Source organism: Erpetoichthys calabaricus, chromosome 6, assembly GCF_900747795.2.
Source record: "Erpetoichthys calabaricus chromosome 6, fErpCal1.3, whole genome shotgun sequence".
NCBI classification, from domain to species: Eukaryota; Metazoa; Chordata; class Cladistia; order Polypteriformes; family Polypteridae; genus Erpetoichthys; species Erpetoichthys calabaricus.
Genome location: NC_041399.2, coordinates 84,453,001 through 84,472,780, shown reverse-complemented (window position 1 = coordinate 84,472,780; position 19,780 = coordinate 84,453,001). Strand labels below are relative to the sequence as shown.

Below are 19,780 nucleotides of genomic sequence, written 5' to 3'. Positions count from 1 at the left end.
TTTTAAAATGCTGGATATGAAGTGTCATCATGGAATGAGTTTTCTGTTTTATTTCTGTTATTGCTCCTTGTAGCCATACACTAAAAAAAGCAGATTTTAAAAATTATTTTCCTTTTTATGTAAACTTTCTGTCAGTTCATTCTTCTTCAGTCTTCTTTTCAGAGTGAAAGAAACTGGTATTTAGTTATACAGTACATGCTCATAGCAGTGCCAATGTAATTCTCAAACTTGTAATTCAATAGAGTAACTGGTGCCTATAACAGTAGCATCAGACTCAAAGTGGAACCAATGGTGGTGTGTTTGTCAGTGCATCAGATAGATAGATAGATAGATAGATAGATAGATAGATAGATAGATAGATAGATAGATAGATAGATAGATAGATAGATAGATAGATAGATAGATAGATAGATAGATAGATATGATATGATATGATATGATAGATTGTACTTTGTCTGTTACCTTAACACACATCTTTGAGAGGATTTCAGAGGAAAACTGGAGTACCTAAGACAAACCCAACTAAATATTTTGGTTCTCCAAATCAATCGTGACGGAGCCAGGACTCTAGAGCATTTGGGGAAAAGCGGTAGTAACTGAACCACCAAAGAACATAATGTGTGATATGCAATACAACATAAACATTGATTTACCAGTTATACCCAGAGGTCTCTTTCTCAAAACCCTGTCAGTGCTGGTTTGTAGCCCAACATTTTGTTTAATCAGAGGCCAATTCCTGCATTTAATTTCATGCTTTCTTTGTGATCACAGCCATGACAACTAAAAATCCAACTGACTGTGTTACTTAAATGGAACCAATATTCCATTTTCTGTTTTAAATATTTTAATACAAAGTGCTCATTACCCATTACTAGGTGTGTCTGGTTAAATTTGCAGTTTCTGGGCCCTTATTCAAATGATTTACCAATGTAATTAAAAATGAGGAAACTCTCAGAATTCAACATTCATAAAACAATGGCAGCATAAGAATAATTGTGACAAAAAGCTAAATCCACAAAGATTCCATGGGCAGTAGCACAAATAACAAAACGTATATAAGGTCTCCAACACGTGCAGTCCCAGTTACTTGGGGTTCTGGGATTAGAACAGGAAAATGTTGGAATAGCTCTGACATGATCTGATGACGAATTACCTGAAATCTCTAAAAATAACACACAAGAAAAATGTCAGGCAAGATGTCTGCTAGGAGATCACAAATCTGATTGATACAAATTTAACTAAATACTGACGTCAAATCTGGCAACAATCTTCCCAAATTTGAGTGTTGTACTTAGAGTCTATGCTACCATAATAGTTTCAGTGTTTTCAACAAATTAAACATACCAAAGGTGGAAAAATAGCCAAAATTAAATAAAACATTTGGATTTAGTTTCCACTGAACACAAGGCCACTGTCTTCTACTTCGAAAAATATTGTACAAATGGACAAGCCTATAAGGAAGAGATTGTAAACTTTGTTCTTGTATATACTGTTCACTGATACTGTGTTGTGTCACTTATAATTGTTAATTTAAATCAAAATTGATTTTGGTCTTACTCGAAGTTTATGACCTGATATGTTATGGAAATTCAAAAAAATGTAGGCAGTGGCAATCTAGTGGACACTATACTGGTGGACAGAAAACTTTAATGCAATTAAAGCACAGCCTCCATAAGCCTATCTATTGATAATCCCCCAGGATAAGGTGCATACATGTTCAAAATTCATAATTAAGTGTGAGTTCATATGTCTGCAAAAAATAAGTGGAAAGTTTACTGTTGTTTATTTCAAGCCTTTTCTAGCATTTTATTGTAGGACCGTCAGTCTTGCGTGTTTCACTAGTATACTAGTTCACTGTACTTTACTAGTATATCAAAAATTTCATACTGTAATGCTTTCTAATTTTGACTTTAAATGTTTGAATGTTGGGACAATAATTATGAAATGTATGTATATAAACATACTGTATAAAAATATGGTGCCTATAAAACTGTAGTTTTCACATTTGGTTATTATATAACATTGAATTTGATTTGACTTTTTTGACACTGATCATCAGAAAAAGACTCTAAAGTGAAAGCAGATTTCTGTAGAGTGATCTAGATTAATAATGAATATAAAAATATGCAATGTTTTAAAACAATAAAATGTGATTGCCCCCTTAAATACTTTTTATAGGCACTGTATACCTCAATTTATCTTTAAAAAGGCTCAAGAAAGTCTGCAGATTATCAGTCTGTTTATAGATAGACACTTTCTGCTTGCTTGCTTTCAGAAATCCAAATGCTAAGTAAGTCCTCACATGATTTTTTTTAATTCAGTTGTGCAATATGGTTCAATGACCTCTCTGGGAAATGTTTTCTTACAACTATAATTTAAAAATCAAAGGCGTGTTCTGTTCGCACATGAGAATTTTCAGTTTTAGTCTATTGTATACTACGAATGTCAAAGAAATGAAAACTGACTCCTGGGTTGACTAATACTTTTCTCATGTTCACGGAAAGCTAACCTGCTCTTTTTTCTCTGTTTTTTGCTTTCAGATTCTGACTTGAGCATGCGGACATTAAGCACGCCCAGCCCTGCTCTAATATGTCCGCCCAGCTCACAGACCTTCATAAATGGAAAAGGCTCCTCAACATCTTCATCTTCCATCACTGGTGAGACAGTGGCTATGGTCCATGCGCCACCCAGCACCTGCCTGCCCCGTCCTCACATCCGGCCAGCATCTAGACTGCAGAAGGAGCATGCCCCTATTGACATCCTTCCGGACCCTGTGTTTCTGCAGATTTTCTCTCATTTGCCCACAAATCAGCTTTGCCGCTGTGCCCGAGTGTGTCGCCGTTGGTATAACCTGGCTTGGGACCCCAGGCTGTGGAGAACTATCCGTTTAACAGGAGACACCATTCATATTGACCGAGCCTTAAGGGTGCTAACTCGAAGACTGTGTCAGGATACTCCTAACGTGTGCCTTATGTTGGAAACTGTCATTGTTAGTGGCTGCCGGCGGCTCACAGATAGAGGACTCTACACCATTGCAGAGTGTTGCCCTGAACTGAGAAGGTTGGAGGCTTCAGGTTGCTATAACATATCAAACGAAGCTGTTTTTGATATTGTATCAAGGTGCCCTAACCTGGAATATCTGGATGTCTCAGGTATTTCTTTTCTAAATGCTAGACATTTGTTAAATTCTGCTTCATTAAACAGAATACGTAGTAAGTGTACTGGTTTATGAAGGCTACAGAAAAAGTGGAATTTAATAACCATGTAACAGAATTTATGATAGTCTGTATCCCAAATTTTAAGAGGTCCTTGAATTACCCCTGTACTATTATATCTGTTTGGACATTTTTTAGTTCTTTGTCAGGGAATACTGTATATCCAAATTATCCAGGTCCAGGGAAGCAGCTTTACTGGGATGACATTAGGAAGACATTATGAGGCTGGTCTCTTGAGTAGGCATGAGTGGGTGCTGCAAGTGGGGATGTATAAAAACATATCGGCGCTAAGTATATTTTTCATTCTTATATATTTTTACATTGTAATGTTAACTTACTATGAGTCCATATTTCAAATGATATGTTTGCACTCATCAATGTCTTCACTAAATCATGAATCAAATCATTATGATACTTTCCCCTCTTTTTCCTTTTGCTCATATAATGTATCTTGTAATTATTCCCTATTTGTTTAATTAGCCATATGATTACGGAATGATTAATGTTAACACAGAGTGCCAAAACTGCTGAACTGCAGTTTGAAAACCTATATGTCATATGGTTGTAATATACAGTACATACATTGTAACCATGAAAAGCTGTCCTTCACATACTGTAACACAAAAAGCTAAAAATACTGATAGTTGATTGAATGATGGGATTCAATTTCTTGCATTTTTTGTATATGTATTAGATGTTAGGAAAATCATTTTATTTTAGCAATTAGGAAAATCATTTTATTTTAGCAGTTAAAGAATCAGCCAGAGTGGCAAGGCAGTGCTTTGCACATTTAAGTAATTAAAATTTCTCACTGTCCAAAGCGGACTTTTACCTTATCACTAGCTATTTCATACTATGGGGTAAATTGGCAGCAACTACATAAACAGAAATATACAAGTTTAAAAAAAGGCAATGAATTTGGAGCGTCAATTTATTATTTTACTACACTCCATCCAGGGCTTTTTAAAGTGTACATTTTCTTTAACTCAATACATATCTACTATTAATATGATCCAAACATTTAAATTTGCTATATCTAGATTCATTAGGGCTTGTTAATAAAAAATCTAATTGAGTTACAGAAAACGTTATAGTCTGCCTTTTGAGGTTATTGCTGTATGTGAACATGTGTAACACATATTGGTAAAACTAGAGCTGCTTTGCTTATTTTTACTTCTGCTCCATTGCTTCCAGTTTCTTTTCAAAAATTGACAGTTTATGCTTTCTGTGTAGATGCTGACACCGCATGAGCAAATTTCACAACTGATATAATAAATACATAATAAACACACAATCCCATTGGAGTTGAAATTTAGCTTTACACATGCTGTTATTATTATTGTGTTTGAATACACAATGTAACATAATATTTACAAGTTTATGAGGTAGAAGTTGTATTGTATATCATATACAAGATGCTGTTTATTAATTCTCACATACTGTAGTATACGTTTTAGGCTAATATGAGATAACTAGATTATCTAAATTGTGTTGTTGAGAGTGTGAATGTGCCATCTGAATGACCAGCACCCTGACTGGGGTTTGTTCTTACTTATTGTACTCAGTGCAGCTGGGGTAGACTTTGGTGCCCCCAAATTAGATTAACGAGAACTGAATGGATAGATTAAGATTTTTGCATTTAGAAGTGCAGTACTGTACATTATGTCATTGGGCTGGAGCCGGTATTGAATGGAAGTCAACATCAATCCAAAATCAGTGGAGATCAAATCATTTCAAATGATAATCCATTGCAGGGTAATCAAAATCTCAGACTGACACTATTAGGTTAGTTTTTTGTTTCTTTAATTTTTTTGAGCTGAGTAAAATTTTCTTTATTTGGCTCTACTTTTTTGTTCTAGTTTTGAAACATGAGAAAACAAAAGGTGCCTTCATTTTTTTGGAATAACTTAAGTTTAAGCGTATTGTTTTATTTTGGTGTTACATAGTCTTTAGGGTTCAGGTCGTGATTCTCAAACAAAAATACACATTTGGGGACAGCTCATTAAAATGTATGTAGTGAATAACAGTGAAATCTACCACTGCAAAGGCTACATCCACACGGCTTCTTCCTAAAAACACCTGTTCCCAACTCCTCCAGTCCGTGTGCTTTAAACTGCTGCCAGGGTTGCAGGGAGAGAGCTAAAGAAACTGAACCAAAGGCGTAACGCTAAAGATAAAATAAAAAGCTAAATTTGCTGTTACCCATTCAGGATCTCAGAAGTACAAGGTAACTGAAGTTTAATGATTAATTTGTAAATTGTAGTAAGTGCGGCAACAGGAAAGACAGACACGCACGTAGACCTCTGCAGGTATTTGACTCCAAGTGTTTGAGAAGAGCCACTGTCTGCTATGATATACTTCTGTCATTCTGACTACTGCATCACTGTATGGCATAACAACAGCAAATAGAGTCTAGATAAGCATTGTGGTCTGTGTATATACTGCATGTTGAAGCACTGCAGCTATATTCTGGAATGGCACATTTGCATTTCCATTTAGACAACAATATTAACTTCCTTTAGTTATTCATTTAGACATGCAGTCAGAAGGTGGATGCTGTACAGCCTCATCATTCTGCTACTCATGTTGTTAGATACATATACTGATTTGGGTGTTTTTGAGTTCTGAAATCTGCATCTCCTTTGGTCCTTTGTGATCACCTCTTTTAATGGTAGTCTTTTTTGCCGCCTTTTGACGAGGTGTGACACATTGTTTACTTCTAATGCATATCTTACAATTCATGTTTTCACAAACACAGCTGCCAATTCTTACATGCATACATTGACACTAACACTATCATCATAAATGAACAACAGAGAGCACACACAGCACCTGCGACAACATTCTGTTCACTTTTATCACTAGTCCATTCCAAGTACAATCTGATGTTTTAGAAAGGCTGTTCCCTTGCAACTGGTTATGTTTATTTTTAGCACTTGCAATGTGTTCTCCGCACACGCAACACACATTTATACAGTTTGTTTAGCGGGGGTCTTTTAGGAAACTTTTTGACTTTAGACAGTTTACTGTCGGCAGAAGCTTGGTCTCTGTCAGACCAGGTTAATAAGAGCACCTCTGATCTTTGCAGTTCAAAATCACTCCCTTTACTTTGAGTGCCGTCTTCATGAGGCGTTGGATTGGTCTAGAAATGTGCCACTCAGTGAGCCGTCTAATTGTTCTCACCCAGTCTTAAGCAAAATTCACTCATGGTTGTCTCTGGACGTTATATTATACGTCTGACTCAGGAAGACTAAGTGTTATGTTTTGGAATTCACACTTTTATGATCAGATTTTGTTTTTAATTTTTATTAGCTCTCATTTAGTTTTAAACATTCTAATTTCAATATATTTCGATGTTTTTCAGGGTGGAGATTTCAAATATCCAAGTAAATATTGTGACAGAGATTTAAGGTTTTGCAGATATTTATACCTTTTGTATCATCATTTTATTTTCTATGTGAGCCCCTTGGTATGATGCTGGTCCCGGTTATTGGTGTCATGATCATGTGATTCATGGTATCTGACATCAGTAGCATAACTGCTTAAAAGGACACTACTGAAGCTGAATTCTTATCTGAGTTGGTGGATATTTCCTTAAAAAATTTCAAGCTCAATTTTTTTTTATTTTCTCTTTGGTTCTCAATACTTTTATTTTGTATTTATTGACTAATATTTTCAGGTTTCAAATTGGTTAAGTAATAATCAGATTTTTGTCTACAAACATTGTGTGTACTTTTGACCATATCTTTATTCTCCTGATCCTCCTCACTAAAATACTGTCTCTCTCATTGAGTTACTACACCCACAGTGCCATTTTGTTTTATCAATGGTTGTCATCTTTTGGATGTCAGTTGCTAGGCCACACCCCCAGAAATTGTGTCACATGACTTCACTAGGACAACGCTATTTAAGCTGTCTACTTTCTCGTCTCTTTGTCCGTAATTGTTGCTATATCTCAAACCCTTTACTGTGCTTGCACTTTCAATAAAATGTCTGTTTTATGAGGATCATGCCCCATTTTCTGACTTTGATCCTGGTCTAGTGTTTTGGCTTAGAAACATATTAGAACTTATTTCCTGGTTTTGACCCTCCTTGACAATATCTTTGTCCCCTGATCAATTTCTTCCTCTGCTCACCTCACTAGAGCAGTACAGACAAATTTGGTTCCCCACAAGGACCTCTTTTTAGACTGAGGAGAGCTTGTTAAATCCCAACTACAAGCCCACAAGAACATGAAGAGAAAATGTGAATTCCAAAGAGAAGGAGAATGGTCACACTTTGAATATTAAAGATGAAAATTGTGGTCAAAAATAGTGTAAGCGCGGGCCAGAGGGGGCTGTAAAAATGTCTTAAGTGATGGATTTTAAGTAAAGCAGCTTCAAGCTGGATTCTAGTGTTTCACAGGCACAGTATCCTACCATTTAAATATAGGAGGTATAATTTATCCATGTATTAATTTTCTAAACCCAATTAATTCAATTCAGGGTCACAGGAGTTTGAAGCTTATGTATTTCCTTCTTTATATAATGCTAGCTGAGTTGCCAGGCATTGCCTTGGTGAGAATGTGAAACAATGGAAAGGTAAAATGTAATTACAAATCCTATATTAGCATTACACCTGTTACATTTATTATAATGGAAAGGTAAAACATAATTGCAAATTCTATATTAGAATTACACCTGTTGCATTTATTATATAACTATTGCTGGGATTGGAACACTTCTTTGTATACAATATTTTTGCCTTTTCCTTCCAGTAAAAATCCCAAATTACAATAAATAAATCGGGAGGCAATATAGCCCATCTGGGGTGGCTTGCAGCCATATCAAAAACATAAACGTGATCTATTTCATTAAAGACCAAGGTAAATGTAATCGGTATGAATCAAACCCAGAATTCTTGTTTGAAAGACAATAGTGCCACCTTCACAAACTACATGGAGCTACGTATTTGCCAATAACTCACACTAGTATTTCATACCAGTCACGATTTTGAAACTGTTATCCTTTTTTCTGTTTGTTCAGTATTATTTCCAAACTTATCTGTAATTTTATGTTGGGGAAAAATTTTGTATTTAGTTTAAAAATGATCAGTGGTCCCATAAATTTGCATTTGATATACTGTAGCTATTAAATTCAACAAATCTGAAGGCCAAATGATAGGCCAAAAACCTGACTTATGCAGATTCAAATATGGCAGAGAAAGTCAGGCAGGCTCCATGGTGGTGTAAAGATGTGAGATTATTTTTGTGACTTCAAATACAAATAAGTAACTCTAAGAAAGGCTTGGGGCTATGTCAAAAATAGGGAGGACATGCTTGATAAAAAAAATGTATATTTAATAGAAGGAACTTAAACCTGGATTGACAGATTGGTTGAAAGATAAGCATGGCAATCATCACACCGCCATCACAACCTGCATAGTAGGCTTCCATTATTGATAGATCACATTGTAGCACATCTTGATAATTGCGCTAAACCATAGCCACCCCTACCAGTTCCCAGGGGGACAAGGTTTAAGGTTACTTGTTAAAAATCAGACTTATATTGCAAAGAACCTTTGTGTCAAATTTCAAGTTGGTGGCTTGAAAAACAAAGCTGTGCATTAGTAACAAACAGACAGAGATTGTCTCTCTATTATAAAAGGAAATTCTGGGATGAGACTTTCTCTGAGATAATTTCAAGTCCTGTGAGAGATAATTTCTAGTCCTGCAAGACAAGACTTTTTGCCAAGAGATTTTGACAAGTCCCGCCCTCCTCTCAAACATTTACAACCACGCTATTGTCAGTCACAGTTCCTGAACTCTCAGCTTCAAGTGTGGTCGGAAATAAAAGACAAAGAGTGAAAGACAAATTAGAACGTCATAAAGAGGTTCAAATATGTTGGAGTGATACACATGCAGTTACAAGTTACAAAGTACTAAAATTCAAAAGTCTCAAAAACTGGTAGTAAAGATCGCATTAGTGCTAACAAATGGAAATTATTACTCGGTTAAATAATGGAACAGCAAAAAGAGATCGAATATATGGACATAGCTGATATGACAGAAGTATGTAGATATTGTTCGGCTTTAAAGTTTAAGTCAGAGACTTGTAGATCGTCTAATTCATGTTGCCATCAGGGAAAAGTAGTGTTTCTTCCCAATGAAGAGGTGTATCCGTGAGAATTAAAAGATTTGTTGTTTGGTGAAAGTGAAATCCACATACGCAAGCGGCAGAGACACAAAGTGGCTGGCACATAGCACCCGCCTGAGGGTTGGCAAGCGAAACGAGCAGGGGGCAGAACCGCCTAGTATTTTATAACAAAAGAGGTATTAGAATCTATCCATTCTTCTATTGTGAAAAGCTGACACAGGACACAGAGCATATCAGGATCTATAATTTAAAAATATTACAGCTATCATTGCTGGCTTACAATGTTATCTTCAAGAGTCAATTTCTGGCCCAGGCATGTTGCAGATGTGCAGTTTGTCAGGATATTGACGCTACATCTGTACTAGTACGTTTTCATTTAAAAACAGCATTTCTCATTAAAACAATTTGCATCCACACTAGCATTTTCACATCATTAATGAAAGTTTCTAATTGAAAACACATATTACATACACATTTGCCTACACTGGGTATGCACGCATCGGTAGAAAGATCCTTGAAGGTTCATCCTTGAAGGTTCATAACACCGCTGGCCACGGGGTTTAGCACAAAACTGTGGAACTTATTTGCCTTTTGTGCATGTATACAGCATTCAAATTTACAAAACAAAATTTAAATGCATAAAGGTAAGAAAGACAACAAGTGCTATAGAAAGCACCTCTTCTTTGTCCACTTTGTTGGAACATGTTTTTCTTTCCAGAAAGGGTCACCAATTAGAGAAGGAGGTGTTGTATTGAGTAGGATCCAATCAGGGAAGAGCTACATAATAAGAACAGTTAGAGTCTGCATTTTTTAAAGTCCTCATTGCAACACTGAGCCTGTGTTTTTAGAAGTATATGGCTCCTGAGAGCATTTTCAAAAGTCTCCATTTTTGGGAGTAAAAAAGCCTGAGTAGAGTGGAGAAAAGGCGAAAACAGACTAAATGAAAACATAGTGGTGTGGACGTAGCCTATGATACAAAGGTTTAAAATCTCATGCGTCACTTTAAAGAGAAGACATTACATTTTGAAAATATGAAAAATAAAAAACCCATTCAAATTTTGAGCTTGCTGCCTGAAAGCAATCTTTGATTGTTTTTTAACATGTGTATGTATGCCTTGAGGAGCTCATTACTAATTACACTGGTTTCCTGCATGGTATACCTTAAAATAGTCTAGCAGTTACTGTTATTTTAATGATGAAAGAAGAGACAAAAATAGAGAATACAAACCTTTCAGTGTTTTGTTAGTTTACATGTAGCAGCAGTTCATATAAGAGACTGTAACATCTTACAAATTAGAGTGAGTTCCAATTTTAATAGCATTTACAGCTACACCTACTAAATGTAATTGAGACAATATCATAACACTAATGTGAAAATTCTTTAAAATATCCTAAGTGACCATTTCCATCAGTCCACATATCCAAAAGCAAGTTGATCCTCAGTTTCTGTTCAAAACAGCTTCAGTTTGTCATGACATGGACTCTATAAGGTGTCAAAAGTTAGACACATGGTGTTTTGACAAAGAGAAGGTGACAGAGAATTTTTAAAATAAACGATCAGAAGAAGAGACATAAGCTAGAACAACAAGTAAAGATTCATAACTGAGAAGCTAATACAACACCATTGACAAACCAAAATCAAAAACCCTAAATTGTAGTTAAACATACATAGAGCCGAAATCAGATGCTCTTCATGACCTTTATACCTATGACCCTGTGATGTCACAGCCATTAACTACTGGGTCATATTCCTGTCAATACAGCAACAACTGCCTGTGATAAACAATATGGCATTGTAGAAAGGTTGGTATAAAATATGAAGTTTTATAATAACACTGTCTAAACTAACTAAGATCATTTCTTGGACCCTAGCGTTAATGAACATCTGACTTCAAGGAAATATTATAGGAAACACCACAGAAAGATGGAAATCATAACACAGGGATACTTGCTCAGAAGACTCCAACATTTCTCAGAGTTGTTGTAATTATTTGGTCACAGAGCTCTCCTATACACAGCTCACTTTATCTCATCCCAGAGGAACTAGTGACGCAAAAGTATTCATCGAAGTTCACTGTACCATTCCTGGAAGCATTCCAGAGCTTTCTTAATGGCATTTATTTGTTATAATTTCACAAAATGTCCATTCATAGATGATTACACTGATGCTATGAATAGGTGCATAAGATCAGAGTGATATTAAAATATCCCATGACATTGAAGTGTTGTTCTTCTTATAACAAGTTGTGTAATGTGAACCAAAAAAGGATACCCATTACACTGGTAATACCTGTCTTCATATGAACTTAGAATGTACATTCCTCAAACCAGACGATATTTTCCTTAAACCTGCTTTCATCGCCATGGTCACAAAACTCAAAAGGAGGCTACAAACTCAAAATGAATGTTATGTATCTGGTCAAAGCTATGTGTATTTTATGTTGTAGCATAGTTTGTTTTAAATTATTGTTTCTCGCGTCTCTCTATATATTTTATTCTTATTGGTTTAATTTGTAATATGATAATTGTGTACTGTCCCTTTGTGTATATCTATTCTGTGTATTTTCTTGGGTGGAGCCAGTGGAGGCACCACTGCAGCTGGGTCCTCCTTCTGGTAATATATTTAGTCCGGACAAAGAAACTCAGCAGCAGAGCATTGATGTTGTTTGGGAGTTTGTTTGAGTATTGAATTTCTTATTATTTCCCTTCTGGTATTTGCTTTTTCTTCTGTTTTGGGATTACTGTTATTGGATCACGTACTGGGACTCGTTTGCTGTGAATTGCCTTTTTAGGCAAATCCTTGCCTTTTTATTTATTTATTTAGCTCTACTAAACATTTTCCCTTTCCATTCTATTCTGCTAATAAATCTTAATTTATAAAACTTCTTGTGAAACTTTGCCTTTATTCAAGTCAGAGTTTTTCTCTCCCTTGTGAGACATTTGATATATTGTGGGATTGTCAATGTATTTTGAACTTTTTAAGCTAGCTCTCCATTTTTGGGGCCTGCTTTGGGTTTAAGCCAGCAGGTAGTATTTGGAACCCAGCTTTGTTTAGGTGAGTCTCTTTTGGGCAGGCCAGTGAGAGTTCTGGCTGGCTTTACAGGTCCTTTGGAGGCCTCATACACCCTTTTTTCCATGTTTGTGATTCTAATTCACAGCAATCAGTGCTGCACTCCCAGTGCTTGTAGGCATCAAAAAAACACTAAGTAAGCCTAGCACTCAAAAATTAAAACAGCAGGTTTGTGGCCTACCCACTCAAAAAGATGCCAAAGCTTATAATTTTTAACAAGGAGAGGGTGAAAATAAAAAAAATACTTAATGATTAAAGAATTTATAATATAAAATATAAAAAATATTTAAAAAGCAAGAATATTAAAAGGTTAACAGTATGTTGTCTGTAAGAAGCAAACCAATAAAAATGTCACTTTTAAAACAAGGGAATCTAAAATGAGCCAGACAATAAGAGTATTAACTAATGGTTAGCGATAATGTTGCTGCATGCCAGAACCTATACAGACCTGTGGGCATCCACTACTCCAGTGCTGAGAGAGGGGCCTGCCCCCTTAGGTTCAATGCAAATTGAGCAAGAAAAATACTGAACACAATCAACATAAGGTAACAATGCACAGTGATTAATCACACTGACGATATTCATTAAAGAATAATAAAATTTAAAGAGAACATACCAAAGAATTCATAAAAACAATAAACTAAATACATAATAAGAGATGAAACTAAAACCATGGACAGGGCCCTGACAAAACTAAATGGGTTTTGCCAGTAGGAGTGGAACTTGAACATCAGTGACAAGGTGCAAGTAATGCCTTCTTTTATTCCTCTTTCAGCTTGCAAGACAGCTAACTTTAAACAGACTGATACTCTGTTGGCTGCCATTAGCATTCATTCATTCATTTATAATCAAAACCTCTAATTGCAGCTGAGGGTCACATGGAAGAAATCTACTTTCACCCTATTTTTATATAGCACTTTTGTGTAGTGAGCCCCATCCTAAGCCTCTTTACAGGACCAAGGGACTGGTGAGGTGAGTCAAGTAGGGTCACACAGTAAGGTATGAAGGGAGTGGAGGCTCAACTTACACCCTTTGGGTTCACATTTTACTGCTTTAACCATTAGAAGAAATGACCCTGCCAGTCTAGTCAACAGCTGCAGTTGGTCTGAAACTACACAATATGGCATTTATTCATTTTAGGTACAGTAGGACCATTGCTTGTGAAGTCCATTACAGTGCATTTTAACTGAAAACACCATTTTTAACATATTTATTTACCTAGTTGCAGTTAGAATGTGTCTTATTTAGATTTAATGCAGGGGATGGTGGCACAGGACATGGGTTGATGGAGAGATATTGCCCTCCTGTGTCGTTCATACCATTCTATTATTCCATCTTTGTTTTATACAGACCCATTCTTACAGTGCTTTAGAAAACAATGCAAAACAAGCCAGGCCATCTAGGAAATAGAAAGCATGTCACAGTTTAAACAATATAAATTTAAGAATGGAACAAGAGGTATTTCTCACACCTAGCTTTTGAGAGTAAAGAAAATTTACAGATTATTTAGAATCATTTAGAAACTCACTCATCAAGCAAGTAGGGACTTATTGTGACAGGAGAAAAACTGTCTTGGGACAGCAAGATTCAGAAATCACAGTCACTCCAGAAGACAAGTTGCATTGAGTTATAAAGAAAACTGAAATAAGTGTCAGTGACCTTGGCGTAGACTTTTGTAACCATCTCCTTGTTTATTTTTAAACAGATGATGATGGCTGCACATTAACCAACAGGAATGTGCAGAAGTTTCTAAAATGTATTCTGCAGACCAGTGCTCAAGTCTGTTTTTGTTATTTTCCTGGAGTGTTTTGCTTCTTGTACTCCCCTTGTTCAGGGTTGCGTGCAGCACACAGAGCAAAAATTTGGGATGTAATCAGCTTTAGTTCTGCTCTACCCATCATTATTTGGGAATAAATAATAAGATATGGAACTACTAAAGGGTTGCGGTCTGTCTTTTTGCATCTTTGTAATAGTGGATGGATGTGCATTTCTAAAATGTATTTATCTTGTTGGTATACAAACAAGCTGAAAAATATTGTGGGAGGTAGTCCAAGGGGTCTTTCAGACCTGGAAAACCTGAAAATTGAAATTGTGGAGGAAGGTGTACCTCTATAAATATATTATGGTGTTGCAAATCACTCAGTGCACCTTACTAGGTTTGCGAGAATGTATTGCTGCAGCTGGCTGACAGGTCTTCACAGGCTGGACAGGAAGACAGCAGTCTGCATGCTCTTCATTGATTGGGCAGGGCTGGACTCTTGAATAGCAGCAGCCCACATGGCAGGGAAGGGAAGCACATTCATTGACAAACCTCACGAAGGTAGTGGGGGAGACTTTTATAAGAAACAAAATCATAGGACTCATACTCACCTTGGACACACAGCTCACAAAGCCACGCCAACCAACAATTCATTATGCAGCTGACCATGGCACGCAAGACAGAGACCATGGGATACGCATGACAGAGCCACGCCCACCAACTCACAGAGCCACGCCCACCAACTCTAACCCTCCTTTCGCGTCCACCCTCGCTCTCGAGTCATGCACACTGCCTGCTCATGTGCCAGGACGCAACACCTCACCAAACACTGCCTCAGTCGCTTTCGTCTCTGGTACAGTCCACATGCACTTCTGAGCCACGTTGACTTTTCATTGTTCTTTTCGGTTCCGGCTGCTTTTCTATATATAATCCACCAAGTCGCCCGACCATGGGATACGCACGCACACAAGACAGAGCACCGCCCGTCAACTCTAACCCTCCTCCTGGAACACTATGACAAACTCAACACAGAACAGAAACACGCTGTTGACACTGTTTTACACGCTGCATACAGCGATTCCCATCCCCGACAAACATGCTTCTTCTTACCAGGACCAGGGAAAACCGTTGTCTACAAAACCCTGATTCATACCATCAGAGCTAGGAGAGACATTCCTACAACCATAGCATCTACAGGAATAGCTGCAACATTGTTACCGGGTGGACGAACTGCACATTCCATTTTTAAAATACTGTTGAGGCTGAATACTACTTCCACATGCAACATCAAACCTACCTCGCCACACGCTCAACATCTTCTGCAATCCAAACTGATGATATGGGACGAGGCGCCAATGACACATGCATACGCATTCCAGGCAGTTGACAGGTTATTACGTGACCTCACGGGTGACACGCAGCCATTTGGAGGCAAAACAATATTATTGAGTGGAGATTTCTGACAAATTCTCCCCGTCATTATGCGTGGCTCCCGTGCGCTTACTGTCGCCAGTTGCATTAACAAGCAATCTTTGTGGCGTCACATACATGTTCTTACACTGACAAAAAATATGAGAGCTCTTCCTGAAGAACAACATTTCGCAAAATGGCTCCTCGATGTTGGAGACGGGAAAAACGGAATAACTGTGACATTACCTTCACATTGTTTTCCTTTTATTTGTGATCCCGTTCAACAACTACAGTGGTGTGAAAAACTATTTGCCCCCTTCCTGATTTCTTATTCTTTTGCATGTTTGTCACACAAAATGTTTCTGATCATCAAACACATTTAACCATTAGTCAAATATAACACAAGTAAACACAAAATGCAGTTTTTAAATGATGGTGTTTATTATTTAGGGAGAAAAAAAATCCAAACCTACATGGCCCTGTGTGAAAAAGTAATTGCCCCCTTGTTAAAAAATAACCTAACTGTGGTGTATCACACCTGAGTTCAATTTCCGTAGCCACCCCCAGGCCTGATTACTGCCACACCTGTTTCAATCAAGAAATCACTTAAATAGGAGCTGCCTGACACAGAGAAGTAGACCAAAAGCACCTCAAAAGCTAGACATCATGCCAAGATCCAAAGAAATTCAGGAACAAATGAGAACAGAAGTAATTGAGATCTATCAGTCTGGTAAAGGTTATAAAGCCATTTCTAAAGCTTTGGGACTCCAGCGAACCACAGTGAGAGCCATTATCCACAAATGGCAAAAACATGGAACAGTGGTGAACCTTCCCAGGAGTGGCCGGCCGACCAAAATTACCCCAAGAGCGCAGAGACGACTCATCCGAGAGGTCACAAAAGACCCCAGGACAACGTCTAAAGAACTGCAGGCCTCACTTGCCTCAATTAAGGTCAGTGTTCACGACTCCACCATAAGAAAGAGACTGGGCAAAAACGGCCTGCATGGCAGATTTCCAAGACGCAAACCACTGTTAAGCAAAAAGAACATTAGGGCTCGTCTCAATTTTGCTAAGAAACATCTCAATGATTGCCAAGACTTTTGGGAAAATACCTTGTGGACTGATGAGACAAAAGTTGAACTTTTTGGAAGGCAAATGTCCCGTTACATCTGGCGTAAAAGGAACACAGCATTTCAGAAAAAGAACATCATACCAACAGTAAAATATGGTGGTGGTAGTGTGATGGTCTGGGGTTGTTTTGCTGCTTCAGGACCTGGAAGGCTTGCTGTGATAGATGGAACCATGAATTCTACTGTCTACCAAAAAATCCTGAAGGAGAATGTCCGGCCATCTGTTCGTCAACTCAAGCTGAAGCGATCTTGGGTGCTGCAACAGGACAATGACCCAAAACACACCAGCAAATCCACCTCTGAATGGCTGAAGAAAAACAAAATGAAGACTTTGGAGTGGCCTAGTCAAAGTCCTGACCTGAATCCAATTGAGATGCTATGGCATGACCTTAAAAAGGCGGTTCATGCTAGAAAACCCTCAAATAAAGCTGAATTACAACAATTTTGCAAAGATGAGTGGGCCAAAATTCCTCCAGAGCGCTGTAAAAGACTCATTGCAAGTTATCGCAAACGCTTGATTGCAGTTATTGCTGCTAAGGGTGGCCCAACCAGTTATTAGGTTCAGGGGGCAATTACTTTTTCACACAGGGCCATGTAGGTTTGGATTTTTTTTCTCCCTAAATAATAAAAACCATCATTTAAAAACTGCATTTTGTGTTTACTTGTGTTATGTTTGACTAATGGTTAAATGTGTTTGATGATCAGAAACATTTTGTGTGACAAACATGCAAAAGAATAAGAAATCAGGAAGGGGGCAAATAGTTTTTCACACCACTGTATATGGCGACATCGACTTCTCAACTGTCACTCTGGAACAACTCAGCACGCGAGCTATATTAAGCGTCACCAACGAAGACTCGCTACACCTTAATGAACAAGTGCTGAAACTTATCCCTACCGACAAAGTGACTTTCACAGCGTTGACTCCATTGTCACAGATGATCCTGCAGATCAACTTACATTCCCCGAAGAATTTCTTAATAGTCTTAATCCCATTGGCATGCCTCCACATAAACTCAAAATTAAAATTGGTTCAGTTGTCATGCTTCTCAGAAACCTCCTGCCAGCAAAAGGTCTCTGTAAAGGCACTAGACTGTCTGTTATCAGCATTTACCGCAATGTACTGGAGTGTAAGACTATCGCAGCTGCTACCTCACAAACTGTCCTTATTCCCCGGATATCCCTGACCCCATCAGATTCAAATTTGCCTTTTACTTTTACACGCAGACAATTTCCTGTTAGATTGGCCTTTGCAATGACAATTAATAAGGCACAGGGCCAAACTTTCAAAAAGATATGCCTGTATCTGCCACAACCAGTTTTCAGTCATGAACAATTGTATGTTGCTCTCTCCAGAGTTCCATCTTTTCATTCACTCACAGTCGTATTCTCAAACCCACTCCATTTGGACAACTGTGTCTTTCAGGAAGTGTTCACACATCAATAAATAATTATGCGGCGTATGCTACGCCGCAGGTTGGCTAGTAACAGATAAAGCAACAAGATAAGACAAAATAACAAGAAGAAACAAAAGAAAATGCAAAGAAGAAAATCCAAAACAAAACTCACCCCCTCCATACTTGCTTTTTTGAGGGTGTTTCCTGTAGCTTATAAAATAATCAGTAAAATAATCAGTCTCATTAGGTTCTTTGAGTACAGTGTTACTTTTTATTATTGTGAATCCCTATTCATGGCATGCTTTCTTCCTTCCATCTCAGTGCTCACTATAATATACACAAATATGATTTAAAAAAAGTTATTGTTAGGGTGTTTCCTCTTATTTTAGCCTACTTTACCATTGAAATTATTTGTTTTTGCTTACCGTGCTTCCATTCTTAACTAAATGGAGACTTTAGCATTGCACACAGAATATCTAGGTGCATATGTGTTTTTAAAAGTGGCTGTTCTGTGTCATGCTGGTTAGAAATACAAAGTGGTGCAGATTTTGTTTGCAGATTGCATAACCATGTATGATGCAGTTCATCAAATTAAGATATGCATGTCCTAACTGACAGCATTATTGATAGCTAATATGTTATATTCTCCATAGAAGCAGTACGCCAATGTCACATTATGCAACTTTTTTGTCATGGAGGTAGGGTCGGCCCAACCATTAAGCCGAATTGGGCATTTTTCTATGGCACAGTTCAAAAGGAGGGGAAAACCCAGCCGTACAGGTTAGCTACCGAGCTTGGCCTAGGGCACAAAATACCATAGCACTGGCACTGCATGGAGGATGTCATATTCACCGATCACAGTCGCTGATCTCATTGCTGCACTAGGTCAAACTACACGACTGAAAATCGCATGTTTGTCACATCTTCCAGTACAGTCATGCTCTCCTCTTTTTCTGACAGCCAATAGCATTGAGAGCTGCAGCTGGTTCAAAAGCAGTCTCTGCCCTTTATTTCTTTTCTCCATTCTGTTATTGAATGTCAAATGTGAGACATCAAACAGACAAGCTTGTCTTCTTTTTGTGAGGTCCACAGCCCCTGAGGCTGTGCTGGCTCTGTGTAAAGGAATAATAGCCGTGGTGCATTCAGCTGCAGTCTCAGTCCCTTTTATTTCATATCTCCATTCTGTTTAAGTACACAAAACATGAGTCATCAGACGGACATGCTTCACTTCTATTTATGAGGTTCAAAACACACGTGTTGCTTATTCCTTATTGCTACATTCTATGTACTGCAAGCCAAATGCGCATTGGTTCTCAGCTCTCACATGCAAAGACCCCGGCCCTCCAATTAAAGATAAAATTAAGCCTGTTTGCTTAGTTGAGGACTAGTTGGTGTCAGTCATTACATACTGTTTGTTGCATTAGATGATCAGCTTCACAGGAGCACACCGCCATCTGCCTCCAACTTGCTAAGATTAAGTAAATGAAGGCTAAAATTGAAAAATCACTAGAAAAGCCATCTAATGTGACATACACTTTAGATTTCAGTGTTTAGCCTACACTGGAGTACTGACAGGGACCCCTGATTACCTTGGAGTGTTTATCACACTGTATACAAATGAACCACACACTCCTAAAACGTCTTTACTACAGTATCCAAAAAGAT

At 37.7% G+C, this 19,780-nt stretch overlaps 1 protein-coding gene across 1 annotated transcript in view; it reads left to right on the top strand.

Moving 5' to 3' along the window:
* fbxl7 (F-box and leucine-rich repeat protein 7) overlaps nucleotides 1-19,780 on the top strand; it is a 372,946-nt gene that overhangs the window by 347,753 nt on the left and 5,413 nt on the right. The window contains exon 3 of the mRNA XM_028803794.2: nucleotides 2,541-3,152. Within this exon, the coding sequence (XP_028659627.1) occupies nucleotides 2,541-3,152 (612 nt within the window). The remainder of the gene's footprint in view (nucleotides 1-2,540; nucleotides 3,153-19,780) is intronic.